General features: G+C 43.3%; 1 protein-coding gene across 5 annotated transcripts in view; it reads left to right on the forward strand.

Moving 5' to 3' along the window:
• LOC132832824 (large proline-rich protein BAG6-like) overlaps positions 1 to 14,746 on the forward strand; it is a 94,811-nt gene that overhangs the window by 56,491 nt on the left and 23,574 nt on the right. For 4 of the 5 annotated variants that reach the window (XM_060850991.1, XM_060850993.1, XM_060850995.1 and 1 more), the window contains 5 exons: positions 2,250 to 2,379; positions 4,017 to 4,211; positions 4,920 to 5,172; positions 6,295 to 6,357; positions 10,816 to 10,920. In XM_060850991.1, the coding sequence (XP_060706974.1) occupies positions 2,250 to 2,379; positions 4,017 to 4,211; positions 4,920 to 5,172; positions 6,295 to 6,357; positions 10,816 to 10,920 (746 nt within the window). The remainder of the gene's footprint in view (positions 1 to 2,249; positions 2,380 to 4,016; positions 4,212 to 4,919; positions 5,173 to 6,294; positions 6,358 to 10,815; positions 10,921 to 14,746) is intronic. The other variant, XM_060850992.1, reaches the window with a different exon arrangement.

The following is a 14,746-nucleotide window of genomic DNA, read 5'->3' on the forward strand; positions in this document are numbered from 1 at the left end:
TTTATGCATTCTTAGTGGTTTTTCTTTTGTGGTTTGATGCAACTGAGTTTACATATTCTTTGTCTGAAAAGAACAATACCCTCTGTATTGTTATAAGTAACTTTTAAGTACACACAACTGCAAGCATGACTGACCATCCACTGTCAGTAGTCAGTGTAAGTCTTCACACAGGGTTATTTAGCAAATGGTGTTCCAAACACGGGTACACGTCTGGTATGTGTAATATCCAGTATATAATGCGCTGCATTGTGAATTTTGAAAGGGCGGGCCAGTTGGAGAGCAGCTGAAGGGGCTATGCTGTTACTTGCTGGACATTTCGGGGAAGAGGCACGGTCCTGTTCTTTGTGGACAGAAAGGTCATGCACATGTAGTGCCTGTTTCAACTCAACAAAGTGGTGACAGCCATGCTCTGCTTAATTTCTCTAGGCAGTTCCTTGGCTAATCAGTTGACCTGCTTGGTTTATCATTTAACATAGTTAACTATCAGTCATGTTCTAACTGCAGCATTTTCCAAGATAGTATGTCTACCAGTCGGTGTCACTTGCTAAACAATCAGTCCTTTTCCCCTTTTTACTTTGGTATTTCAGGTGATTTCTCTGGATGAGTACGAGATAGCGAGTTTTGAGAGGGTTTGTAGCTCAGGTTGAGGTTCTGCATGTAGGTTTGCTCGCTGAACTGGAAGGTTCGTTTTCAGACGTTTCGTCACCATACTAGGTAACATCATCAGTGACCCTCCGGATGAAGGACTGAAGATGTTATCTCGTGTGGTAATGAAACGTCTGAAAACAAACCTTCCAGTTCAGTGAGCAAACGTACAACCAGAATGAGTACAAGGTGAAATGCTTTGTGAAAGTTGTGGTTCTGTTCACCGAGCTGGAAGTTTTTGCTGCAAACGTTTCGTTCCCTAGCTAGGGAACATCATCAGTGCTATTGGAGCCTCCTGTGAAGCACTGCTTTGATGTTTCTTCCGGTATTTATAGTGGTTTGTTCTTGCCGTTTCCGGTGTCAGTTTCAGCTGTAGTGGTTTGTATATGGGGTCCAGGTCTATGTGTCTGTTAATGGAGTTTGTGGATGAACTACCATCATAGGACAAGCCAGACAGAGAACAGCCAGGGAATTCCTAGAGGCATGGCATTCATCCACAAACTCCATTAACAGACACATAGACCTGGACCCCATATACAAACCACTACAGCTGAAACTGACACCCGGAAGCGGCAAGAACAAACCACTATAAATACCGGAAGAAACATCAAAGCAGCGCTTCACAGGAGGCTCCAATAGCACTGATGATGTTCCCTAGCCAGGGAACGAAACGTTTGCAGCAAAAACTTCCAGCTCGGCAAACAGAACCACAACAACGGACGCCCGAGCTACAAATCTTCAACCATGCTTTGTGAAAATTTATTATCGTCAGTAATGCTTAAAGTATATTCTACCAAAAGACTACAGTTGAATTTCTTAAAAAAAAAAGTAATCTTTACAAAGTGCAAAATTTAGAGGTGAGTAAAAAAGACTGTAGCATCCACTTGGCATTTGTTCATGACCATTGGATGACCTTCATAGCTAATTAAGTACTTATCAGTTTAGTCACTGTTGAAGATACAGCAGCCAGTTTTCACTCAGCAAGCTCTTAATCAGCAATGTGACAATAACTAGATTATCTGTTGGCTTTCGTGATGTTGGTTGAGGGATCTGTATTGGTCACTGGGGCTGACTTCCCTGTCTTCCATTGAAGTTGCGCCAAGGGATCTTCTGCATCCACCTGAGCAGATGATGGGACCTTGATCTCGCACCTGATTCAACTGTAAAGATGGCACATCAGCAGTGCAGCATTTCCTCAGTACTGCGTTAGGCTGTCAAAAGTTGATTTTAGTGCTTGCGTCTTACTGTGGGATCTGGACCCCTTGTGACTCAGAGGCAAAAGTGCTCAGTATTATAATCTAAACTATAATCTGTTCAGTCAGAAAATAAGTTGGTTACTGGTTCAATCGTTCAAATCCTAGTGGCCACTAATTGAAAGGTATGAACTTTGGGTTAAGAATGGAACATATTAATCTGAAAGGAAATAATTAATGAATGAGTAGGATGGAAAGAATATGGCAGTAGACCATTTCAATGGTGAAGGGTTTTTCTTTCAGAAAGAGGAAACCAGGAAATGCAGTGAGAAAGTCAAGCTGGTAAAACGGCCAGTTCATCGTTCAGAACTTACACAGATTTTGTTTTTGACTCCTTGCTCTCTTTCCCAGCCACCCATCCCCCACAGAGTACCTCGAGGTTCTGACTGAGCTCCAGAGGGTAGAAGCGAGACTGCAACCATTTGTTCAGCGGTACCAGGAAATCCTGAGCACGGCCACAACCGCGGATTACAACAACAACGTATGCCACCAAGTTTGTGTGTGTGTGTGTGTGTGCGCGCGCGCGCGCTTGTGTCTGTGTTTCCTGTTCTGCTGGTGAAAGGTATCCAACTTCCAAACTTTACCTCAGGGTGAGTGCCATTTAGGCCAGAGAACAATTTCTTCAGTGGCAAATCTTTGCAATTACCCATCCCATGGAGTTGTGTGAACGCTTGGTGCATTTAAAACTGAGATCAATAAACTCTTGGACCATGAGGGAACCAAGGCATCTGAGGATGGGGGGGTGGCGGCATTGGTTGACAGTCTATCTGTTGTGCTATTCACCATCATTCTTGTGCTCAGCTTCCATACAGCCTCGGCTCCATTTCCCAGGCTATCAGAAATCTGTTCTTGAGTTAAAAGTTCTTGGTTGAGTTAGCAGCTTGTGCTTTGTTGTGAGACGTTTCATCTATCCTTGATGTAGCGAAACATTTCCTGACTTTTGAACCAAACTCTTGATTCTGCATTTACAGTCATTTGGCTCATTGTGTCTATGGCAGGTCTGTGGAAAAGGAACCCACCTGGTTTCCACTGTTCCGCCCTTTCCTAGTCAAGCTGTCAATTTTCCCTCTGTACATTATTAGCCCATTTTCTTTTGCATCGAATCCACCTCTCCCCCACACTCAAGGCGGTGCATTCCACATCCTAATCACTTGTTAAAAGATTTTCCTTGTGTCGCTGTTGTTTCTTAAGCTAATTGCCTTAAGCTGGTGACTTTTATTTCCTGACCCTTCTGCCAGTATGAACTGTTCCTCTCTATCTACTCTGTCCAGACCCATCATGATATTGAGCACTGAAGATAATGTAGTCCTGTCCTGGCTATCCCCCCGCCTGCAGGGAATGTTCACTTTTCAACAACCCTGTGTTAAGCAAAATCCTAAAGACCTCATTGAAACTGTCCCTTAACCTGCTGCATCCCAATGAAAGTAGCTTTCACAAAACAATTAAGTGGCTGGAAACAAATTCCCCTCCCCCTGTCCTGTGCCTTCCCCTCTGCTGTGTTGCTGAATTTGTACGTAGGCAGAAATGATGCTGGTAATCTTAAACAAAAACAGAAAATGCTGGAGGAACTTGGGTCTGGCAGCATTGCAGGAGAGAGACAGAGTTAACATTTCAAGTTCAGCAACCCTCCAATTCTGATGAAGTTCTCTTCACAGAAGCTACCACACCTGCTGAGTTCCTCCAGCGCTTCCAGTTTTTGTTTGACTCCAGGCTGTCTGGGAATGGTCAGTGGTGAGTTGCATCAGTTGACTGTATAAGTGCCCCATGTAGCCTATTGTACAGAAGCACAAGCTGATATTGCATCACAGCTCTTAGTAGTGCTACATTGAATCCCCAGCCTGCTTTAAGTGGTTGGTAATTAAAAGTACTGTATTTGGATTTAAATCACCTGAAATCGTGTAAGCCTTGCTTACTATCTAGGCTCATATTTGAAGTATACTCACCTGGGCTGGGATGTCAAATGACAATTGCTTCTGCATGGAATTGTACCACCTCCAGAATGGTCAGCACCTTTCAGAAGAATTAGAAACGCAAACTGGGCACTGGGAGAAATCAGATGAGTGTGTGTGTTGTGCGATATTTCTGGTAACCTTCCTTTCTCACCCGCCCTTCCCACAGACTGAAGGCAGAGAAGAAGACCAGAGGATCATCAACCTTGTCGGCGAAGCCCTTCGTTTCTTGGGCAACACCTTCGTGGCTCTGTCTGACCTCAGGTGCAACTTGGCAGCTAACACTCCCCGTCACCTCCATGTGGTGAGGCCGATGTCCCATTACGCTTCACCTGTAGTGCTGCAGCAGGCTGTGCCCATTCAGGTGAGTTCCTGCACACTGGTTCTTTGGGTATGCAGGAGTGCAGGTGAGTCTGTCAGTGATGGGTCTTGGAAGCATTTTGGTCTGTGAGTTCTCCCGTCATTTACAACCGCTGTTGGAAAGCGTCGCAAACAGCAGTTGTCTCTCTGCAGAGAATTCCAACAATTCTGAGCCCTCTTGGCTAAAGATTAGATTAGATTAGACTTACAGTGTGGAAACAGGCCCTTCGGCCCAACAAGTCCACACCGACCCGCCAAAGTGCAACCCACCCATACCCCTACATTTACCCCTTACCTAACACTACGGGCAATTTAGCATGGCCAATTCACCTGACCCGCACATCTTTGGACTGTGGGAGGAAACCGGAGCACCCGGAGGAAACCCACGCAGACACGGGGAGAACGTGCAAACTCCACACAGTCTGTCGCCTGAGTCGGGAATTGAACCCGGGTCTCAGGCGCTGTGAGGCAGCAGTGCTAACCACTGTGCCACCGTGCCGCCCATATTCTTTCGTGTCTCGGATACAAGTGGCCAACATTTTATCTGAAGGTAAGAGTTAAAGTAGCATGCCCAGCCACTGGTGCGGGACAAGGGGAATGCTTCTGTCAGTGGTGGATCTCTTTCAAAGCGTGTACATAGCCTAAAACCATGCCACCGTATGTGCATGTCCCACCTCCCGGATACTAAAATAGCAATTTCTCGCCATTTCAGCAGATCAATGTCGGAACGACAGTCACCATGACGACCAACGGCAACCGGACACAGCACACGGCTGAGGGTCAGGCAGCGGCCTCCCCCACTGCCAATGCCACTCCTGCTGCCCAGTCACAGGGCCCGGAGTCACGGGAAGCGCCGGAGACTCAGGGCTCGCAGGCTCAGACCCAGACTCCACATCCCCGGGTCATTCGCATTACACATCAAACCATGGAACCCGTTGTCATGATGCAGATGAATCTTCAAGGAGGTATGGTCGGGCTGTGATGGCAAGAAGATGTCCATACTGGATTTCTAGTTGCTTTTGTCTAGGACTTGAATTTAAAAATATATACGCGAGGGATATGCATGAGTGAGATGTTCTTTAACTCTTGCCCCCATTGTGTTGTTGGCAATCCCTTGATGTCCTGATCTCTAAGTTAAAGGAGTTCTCTACCCCCCACCATGAGACACAATTGGCACGAGTGTTTCTCATTCACTTAACATTAACTCACATCACATCTGAGGCTGAAGCAGTGCACTGTCTTTATATAGTCCCACTACTACACAGTTACAACATACATTTAACTGGTCATAAGGGCAACTGGTTAAAACAACCATACACTTTCTCTACATTAGACTTAGAATACAAAAAAAATCCATCCAGACATCCAATTCTTTAATAAAATCAAAATTATTGATTTTTTAAAAACAATTTATTCAATGAGACTGTAAAATTGATTAACATCCTTAGTTTGTAATATGAAAGTAAAAATATTTACTCTTCTAACATCACTCTTGCACATGCGTGCGCACACCAGGTAAAAGTAAAAAAAAGTCTTGCAGAGATTCATTTTGTAGGGGTGAAAACACCCATGGCCAACAGGGGTTTCTGCTATCAAGAACTGCTAAGATTCAAAATGTTCAGATAGCTGTTGGTATAATGTTCTGTAACATGTCACCAAACATGGGCAATTGTCTCTGGCAGCTTGGCAGATGCCGCTTGCTCAGGAATCACATCAGTCAGACTGAACTCTTGTCAGTCGCTTGCTCTTCAAGCGGTCAGTCGGGTTTTGCGCTGAATTAACCATCAAGTTGTTTCAGAACCAGGAGTAATGGATGGCTTATTCTGTAATAGTTTTGAGTTCAATCGAGAGAAGCCTATCTCCAAGCCTGCAAAACATAAGTCAAACAAAACAGATGCAAACCCCAGTCACAAAATTAGTCATATGTTTTCCCTTTCGTTGGATCTCTTTTTTTAAAAAATAAAGAAATCTAGGTCTCTACAATCTTTGAGTTCACAAAAAAATATTAACCATGAAACCATCATAGCACACAGCTATATCATAATGTGTTCCTAAAGATGTTTTGTTTTCTCTCTCTCACTGTGTAGATTCTGCTACACCAGGGAATGCTTCTGCAACTGCTTCATCAACAACAGGAAATTCTGGTCCAGGTAAGTGCCTAGCTAGTGCAGCAGCACCACCATAAAGCATTCATTCCACTTCCCAAAAGCATTGGATAAAACTGGAACGTACTGCAGACTGAAAATATGTCTGTCAGCAACTGAGGCAAAAGTTTTCTATAAAGACTCTTTCTGAGTTGAAGGTAAACTCAGTGCCTCAATACTTTTGATAATCAATTAAAATACTACTTGCAAATTCTTGTCTTTGAGACAAGGTTGACAGTGTTCACCATGCACTACCTTTGGTAGAGTTTCAGTGGGTATGTATCTACTCAGACATTTGCGTCCAGAAGTTCTGTCGCTAATAAGACAGGATATCACAGACATCTGAATTTGAGATGAAATGCTTGTTCACTGTTTTGTTTTCCCTGTCCCTAGGATATGTGCGCCTCTCAAAGGAGGCTGTACCAATGTCTCTGAAATACTGACTGTGTGAACTTTGATGCCGAACTGAGTGCAGTTACATGTTTTCAAAAAGAAAAATCCTGCACTTGGCTTTTGCTGCTGTTAATATCCTATGATGTCTAATCTCAAAAGTATTGTATTTTACCGAATCTTCCTTTCTTGATATTTTGTCGAATCTGTTGCCTTTTCCTGTAGTGCACAATTGAAACTGTATGTCCTCAATGCTGTTTGGGTTGGGTCTCTGTTTTCTGATCTTGTTCCTTTCTCAGAGGTAATAACCACTGTTGGCTGCAGCTGCATTGGAAGTGTAACTGAGTCCTGCCGTCAGGCACTAATTCTGCTCAGTCAACACCTTCTATTGCTATCTGCACTGATGATCCAATTTGAGATGCAGTGGTGTTTATTCATTCTTCCCTGTCAGCACCTTTTTTGAATGTTAGTCTTTGCTCCCTGAATTTGGCAACTGAAAAGAAGAAGAAAAAAACAAAATTATCTGCTTCATCTGAATTCTTTTTATCGTTTTCTTATAATATTCACTACTGTTCCAGTATGGCGACAAAATGGACGCCTACCTGGCAGTGTGGAAAATTTCCCAGGTGTGTCCTCTCCACAAGCAATGGAACAAATCCAATCTGGACTAATTTTGTTCTCAATCGTCAGAAAAGTAATGGAAGGTGTAACTGACCACGTTAATGGGCAGCACTTAAATAGGACAAAGCTGCTTACCATTAAGCAGTTTGACTCGTACTGAGGGCATTGGGCTCCAAGTGTTATGGCAGCCTAGGTTCACAAATGGACAAAAGAGCTGAATTCACCGGGTGACGACTTGTCCTTGTTGACTGTATGTGGCATCAGAAAGCTCAGCAAAACAGAAGGCAGTAGGAAGAAGTGCAGAGGAAAATGGTTGTGGAGATCTGTCATCGTGGCCCCAGGGCATTATTGCAAGAATTCCTTAGAATAGATATTTTCTAATGAACCTGTTCAGAGATGCTATTAAACACCTCCCAAGTCTCTGGTTAATGCACACTTTCAGCTGACTCATTGATGGGTCTTCTGTCCAGTCTTCCGTAAGGTTGAGGAGGAAATGTGGTGTTTGCTAATTAGTAAAATTTGTGCTGCACGACTGCCAGGCAATTGCTCTCTAACCTGACACTGACAGCTTTCTTTAACAGTGAAGTTATCATCACTAAGTCCAATACCATCAACATCTTGAGATGGGGTTGTGGGTTACCATTGGTGAGAAACTTAATCGCGCATGCCTTGTCAGTCCTGACTGCACGAGCCGGCCAGAGGGTGGGAGTTGTGCAGAAAATAACTGACCACCCTATCTCCATAAAAGCCTGTCCATCAAGGCTGGCATACTGCCTGCTTGCCTGGGTGAGCGCAGCTCCAACAAAACTGAAGAAGTTCAGCGAGTTTTGAGAAGATTTGTGGCTCAGGTTGAGGTTCTGGATGTAGGTTTGCTCGCTGAGCTGGAAGGTTCATTTCCAGAAGTTTCGTCACCCTACTAGGCAACATCTTCAGTGGGCCTCCGGGTGAAGCATCATTCACCATCATCAATGGAAAATCTGTTGGATCAGCATCCTGTCTTACCACCTTCAGCATTTATTGTCCTCTACCGCCACCACATAATGGCAGTAGTGTGCACATACATAAAATGCATTGCAGCAACTTCATCAAGTTGGCACCTTTCAAACCAGTGACCTCTACTAGCTAAAATGACAAAGGTAGTAAAACATAGCAACATAGTACCTTTTTCGAATCAGCATACATTTCAGTTTGGATAAATGCCGCTCTTTGGACAATATCTTTGGTTGAAAATCCTGGAACTCTCTGGTGAGTAACACTGTGGGTATACCTGCACCCTGAGAACTGCAGGGGTAAAAGGCCAATCACCACCACCTTCTCCAGGTCCATTACACATGCTGGCCTCCCCAGAACACCCACATCCCATGAAAGAATTTTTTTTTTAAAAATCGCAATAAAACTGATAAATGACCTCAGCCCTTATTCAACCTTAACCTTCACAAAATTTTCTGTATAGGCATTAGAAATAAGCGAGAAAAGCCTTTTTTTTTTCACCTGTATGGAAAGTAGGTCTAAGCTCTTTTAAAATAATTCTGCCCCTTCCTCCGTCACGCCAAAATAACAATTATAAGGATCCCTCTGACAGAGAAGGGCAAATTTGCCAGTTAAAGTTGAGTAATTGCCACTACACCCACTCCTCAACTCCACATTCAGATGGCTAATTATCATCACGTTCAGAGTCTTATTGTAGTTGTGGGTTAGGTTCACCAAGCTGGGAGGTTGATTTGCCGACATTTTATTCCCTATCCAGATGACATCCTCCGTGCTTTGGAGCCTTCTATGAAGCGCTGCTGTACTGTCCCTTCGGGAATGTATTTGGTTCCGTTCCTGCTGCTTCCGATTGCCAGTTCTGGTTGTTCGTTGCAGTGGCCGGTATATTGGGGTCTATGCATTGAGACACACAGATCTAGTCCCCAATATACCGGTCAGTACAACGAGCAAACGAAAGCAGCAGAAACGGGACCAAATACATTCCAGAAGAGACAGTACAGCAGTGCTTTACCAGAGGCTCCAAAGCACAGAGGATGTCACCGAGACAGGGGATGAAATGTCTGCAATTCAACCTCCCAGGTTGGTGAACATACCTACAACTGCTGCAACCAGCATCCGAGTGACAAATCTTTACACAAACCTTGAACCCAGAGTCTTCCTCTCACCTCTTTAAATGTGTCTTGCTTACTGAATTTAAGGAGAAAGTGAGGTCTGCAGATGCTGGAGTATCAGAGCTGAAAATGTGTTGCTGGAAAAGTGCAGCAGGTCAGGCAGCAACCAAGGAAAAGTAAATTCGACGTTTCGGGCATAAACCCTTCATCAGGAAATTCCTGATGAAGGGCTTATGTCCGAAACGTCGAATTTCCTGACCTCCTGCGTTTTTCCAGCAACACATTTTCAGCTCGTTACTGAATTTAAGCCTAATTTCATCGCCCCCCCCCCCCAAAAAAAAAACCTATCCCAAGCTTTCAAGGTCACTGCCCACCCACCCCCCCAAAAAACCACCTGATTCTGACCCTCTGGCATCCTAGATTTTAATCTCAGCACCACATACTGTGTTCAGTTCTGGTCTCCCTGCTATAGAAAAGATGTTGTGAAACTTGAAAGGATTCAGAAAAGATTAAATAGGATGTCGCCAGGGTTGGAGGGCTTGTGCTGTAGGGAGAGGCTGAGGGGTGACCTTATAGAGGTTTATAAAATTGAGGAGCATGGATAGGGTAAATAGACAAGGTCTTTTCCCTGGGGTGGGGGAGTCCAGACTAGAGGGCTTAGGTTTAGGGTGAGAAGGGAAAGATTTAAAAAGGGACCAGTGGGGCATCTTGTTCACGCAGAGGGTGGTGTGCTTATGGAATGAGCTACTAGAGGAGGTGATGGATGCTGGTACAATTATAGCATTTAAAAGGCATCTGGATGGGTACATGAATAGGAAGGGTTTAGAGGGATATGGGCCAAATGTTGGCAAATGGGACTAGATTAATTTGAGATATCTCGTCAGCACGGACAAGTTGGACTGAAGAGCCTGTTTAACGTGGGTCTTGCCTTGACCTTCCTGGGGCCGGCACGTTCTGAACTCTAGACCCCTCGCAACCACACACACCCCTTGAAAATGCTCCTATTTCTTCGACCCAGCTTTTCTTCATTTGTCCTGGTACCTCATTTCAAGTTGCATCCAAGGAGCAGGAGAGTCGACGTTTCGGGCATGAGCCATTCTTCAGGAATGAAGAAGGGCTCATGCCCGAAAAGTCGATTCTCCTGCTCCTTGGATGCTGCCTGACCTGCGCTTTTCCAGCAACACATTTTCAGCTCTGATCTCCAGCATCTGCAGTCCTCACTTTCTCCTACCTCATTTCAAGTGTTGTGTGACAATTGTTTTACAAGTTAAAAGACGCCCTGCAGATCTATGTGCATTGTTTGCTGATGTGCAAATGTTGCATCTGCGTATAACCACTAATTTTTCTTATTCAGGTGCCATGCCTCACATTCAGGTCCCGGGAATAACACCTGAATTCATGCAGACTATCATGCACCAGATTACCCAGCAGGCTATGGCAGCAGCTAGCGCGGGCTCAGGTATGGTGACAGAATGCTTTTCTCAACTCAAACGTAGTACTTGATTTTGTAAGTGGGGCATTGAGCAGAATTGCAAGGAAATCATACTAAACCTTGCAGTTCTCTGGTTGGGCTTAAATTGACGTGTGGATCTAATTCTGGGAAGGATGACAAGGCCCTGAGAATAGCACATTTACCAGGACAATACCTGTGACAGGAGAATTTAGTTCTCTGGAGAGAATGGAGAGGCTAGAGACGGTTGAGGGCTGATCAAGAAGTGATAACCATAACTATGAGGGATTTTGATAAAATCAGGCAAAGCAGTTTTTTCTGCATGCAGGGGAGTTGTAGATTTAAAATGATTAGAAGTGAAATGCAGAGACATTTCTAATCACACGAGATCTGAAACAGAACCTGAGGGATTGATTAAATTAGATTCTAAAGTAGTTTTCAAAAGACAATTAGACATGTTCATGAAGGGAAACTTTGCTGGGAAATTGGGGTCAGTTGCTCCCTTAAAGAACAAGCACATACATCTTAGGCCAAATGTCTTTGTCACTGGAAAGAGTCTTGTGATACAGAATGGATGCATTAAACCGCACTGTGAACGGTTAATGCAGGTAGCCCCAGGGCTCTGTCGAGCGTGTGTGTGGGAAAGAAGCTTGAATCAGTACACATTTCGCAATCCTTTATAATGGGCTAGGAAACAGTTGCATGATCATTGTGAAGTAATTGTTTTCTTCTCGGTCAGTTTGAGGGTTTGGAGGAGGAGTGTCTTAGACAGTAATATTGCTGCTGACAATGACTAGAAACATGCCTGTCATGTTTGTGGATCGTCTTTTGCACCCGGTCAGTTGCCTCAGCCATGTCACTCGACTCGCCTGTCACATGGGTCAGCGTAGAATCCACTTATGCAGCTTCTAGAAACCCCACTCGGTGTGTCGGTGAATGGCCTCTGCTTCTGAAAGCTACTGCCCTTCACGGATTCCAGGGGTCTGAGAGGCAGCATATAAAGAATTCCCTTGTCCCAGGAACGTATCGAGTGAAATTAAAATGGAAAGTAATGGAAATGAGTAGCAGGTTCGGAGAGATCTGTGCAAAGACAAAAAGTATTCATGATTTTGGTTGATGACGTTTTGCAGCACTTTCTGTTTATAATCTCAGATTTCCAGCATTTGCAATATTTAGGTTTTGTATGTAACCTCTCCAGTCATCTATGAGGCTGACATTTACTTCAGCTAATCTACTTATACTGACAAAAAATCTTATAATTTATTTTTATTGGCTGATTTATTCCCATTCCATATTCTTTTAATCATTTTTTGCAGGGAACCCTTTCCTAAATTTCAAACCTCCAAATCCTTCCTTTGCAGCATTGAGATCTTCTAAGTCTTTTAATGTAATGCTGTCCTACATTTCTTCAAATTACTGCCTCATTTTTGATTTCTTTTGTTGTTTATTGCAATGTGTTTTTGATGGACATTTTTTTGTTATTAGCTCATCTTGATTCCCATGGTTTATATATGCTGCCTTAATGTTGCCTGTTGGCCTAATCAGACTTGGCTCGCTCTCCAGTTCTACCTTCATGGGTTTTTAAAAGAACTATTACTGGAAGATGCATGTGTTAATTGTGTAGGGCCTTGTACTTTGCAGACAGAAAGAACACCTACGCGTGTGCCAGATTCAACTCAACAAAACAGGCGATAGCTATTTGTTGGTTCATTTTTCAGGACAGTACCTTGACCAATCACTATCAACTTATTTGGATTAAAATTTAAACCAGCACTGGCAGTTAACTGTCAGTTGTCATTGACTGGTGTATTTTCCAAGGCAATTTCTACCAATCAGAGTCCACTTGGCAACCAGTCAACACTCTTCTCTTGTGCAATATAAACATTTTTCCCCCTTAAAGTGGTATTCTTGCGAATTGTCAAGATGAGTACAAGATGAAATGATTTGATGAAGTGTTTCAGCAGTATGTAATTGGTTTTGTTGTAGCTCTGATTGTTGTTTGGTACTAGATTATGGAGTTTAATTGGGTGATCTCTGTTCCCAAAGGGTCACTTACAGAGAGAGTGCTAATTAATCCTACTTTATTTCACACTAATAGATGTAAAGTGACTTTGTTCTTGATATATGTCACAGGCAACTGGTGAAAAGGTATTCTATAAAACCATCTTCTACACCACCATTGCTAATTTCATTTGCCCAGTTGATATGGAGATTAACGTTTTCCATGAGTACTACTTTAGTTTTGTTGAAGCTACAAAATATTTCTTGCTAAACATGATGGCTCACAAGATAACCAGGAGTCTCTTAACCAGTGTTTTCTGATCCTTGTAATTCTTGATCATCTTAATTCCATTTCCTGATCTTCAGACTGAAAATCGTTTCTCATTTCTGATTATATAATTCTTTACTGTCAAGGCTGCGGTGTTTTAATTCTGCCTGAATATTTGGAATATTTTATGGAGTGAAATATTTATTTCCCAGACTTAGTCACCTTGTAACAATGTTTGAAACCAATTATTGCTATTTGTGCTATGAGTTAATCAACCTTAGTGTAAATAATTCTTCTTTTAGTTAAAGGACAGAATTTTACTACTCTATCCCTGTTCTTTGCATGGACCTTGTTTACGGATGCACCATTATCATTAAACTCTGTTCTTCCCTGACCCTTTCTGCTTGCTTTTAGTCAAATCACTACACTGCTGAATTGCCTGAATTTTATCTCTTTGGATTTCTGAATCTCTTTCACCTGATCCATATCCTCCCATTTTAGATTACCTATCTGCATCTCTAGCTATACAATTTGCCAGGGCACAGATCCCAGCTCAGTTTAATTGGTGTACCCCGGCAGAAGTGACGTCTTTCCCCAGTGACTCAGATGGTTGTGCATTGAAGCCCTTGTTCCCATACCAATCCTTGAGGCACATGCTTAATTCCGTCATGAGCATGACTCTTAACCAATTGGTGTGTGGTTTAGGTAACAATCCAGCGATCAATACCTTTTGAAATTCTGCATTTTAATTTGTACCCTAGCCCCAGCAGAACATCAATTCAGGTTTCAGCTTCCTATGTGACTATGTTAACTGGTTCCAACACCTCCCACTAGATCTTCCTCTCCAGCTACAAGGAGATTTTCTTAACCTTACTGTAATGAAGGAAGTATAAACTTTAGAGCTCCTGGTCACAGCATCTAGCCCTGTAGCTAAAATAAGTCCTGTCATTACCATGTTCCTTTAGACTCTCCCCTACTTGAGAAGCCTCCTACACCATGGTCAGCTTACTGATCCACCCTGCAATCCATGTTCTTGAGTGCGTCATAACTGTAGGTCAAAGTTAAGATCTCCCACACCTCCCATTACACCCTGAATCACTGTGCCTGTCTGTATCACAGTCGTGTCCTCCTGCCTTTGACCTAAGGACCTACACTACACTTGACTGTCTTGCTAAAACAAAGTGCCACAGGTTATCTCTTCCACTCCCTGATATCCTTTCATTGCATTTCAGACTTCAGTTTGGAGTTCTTACCACAGACGTAATTGTTGGGGATGCAACACATTCTGCAAACACCTTCGCTGCAATCATGGCATGCCACTAGTCCTGTCATGCATGTTTCATCTTACGTATTTAAATTGATAATTAGCTATTAACTTAATGAAGCAACCGCAGTTTGAGAAGCTACAAATTCTGTATCTCGTGATCCAGCCCCATTAGTTGCCTGATGAAGGAGCGGCACTCCGAAAGCTAGTGCTTCCAAATAAACCTGTTGGACTATAACCTGGTGTTGTGTGATTTGTAACTTTGGTTACGCCCCAGTCCAACACTGGCATCTCCAACTCAT

Source organism: Hemiscyllium ocellatum, chromosome 35 (assembly GCF_020745735.1).
Source record: "Hemiscyllium ocellatum isolate sHemOce1 chromosome 35, sHemOce1.pat.X.cur, whole genome shotgun sequence".
In the NCBI taxonomy this organism is placed as follows: domain Eukaryota; kingdom Metazoa; phylum Chordata; class Chondrichthyes; order Orectolobiformes; family Hemiscylliidae; genus Hemiscyllium; species Hemiscyllium ocellatum.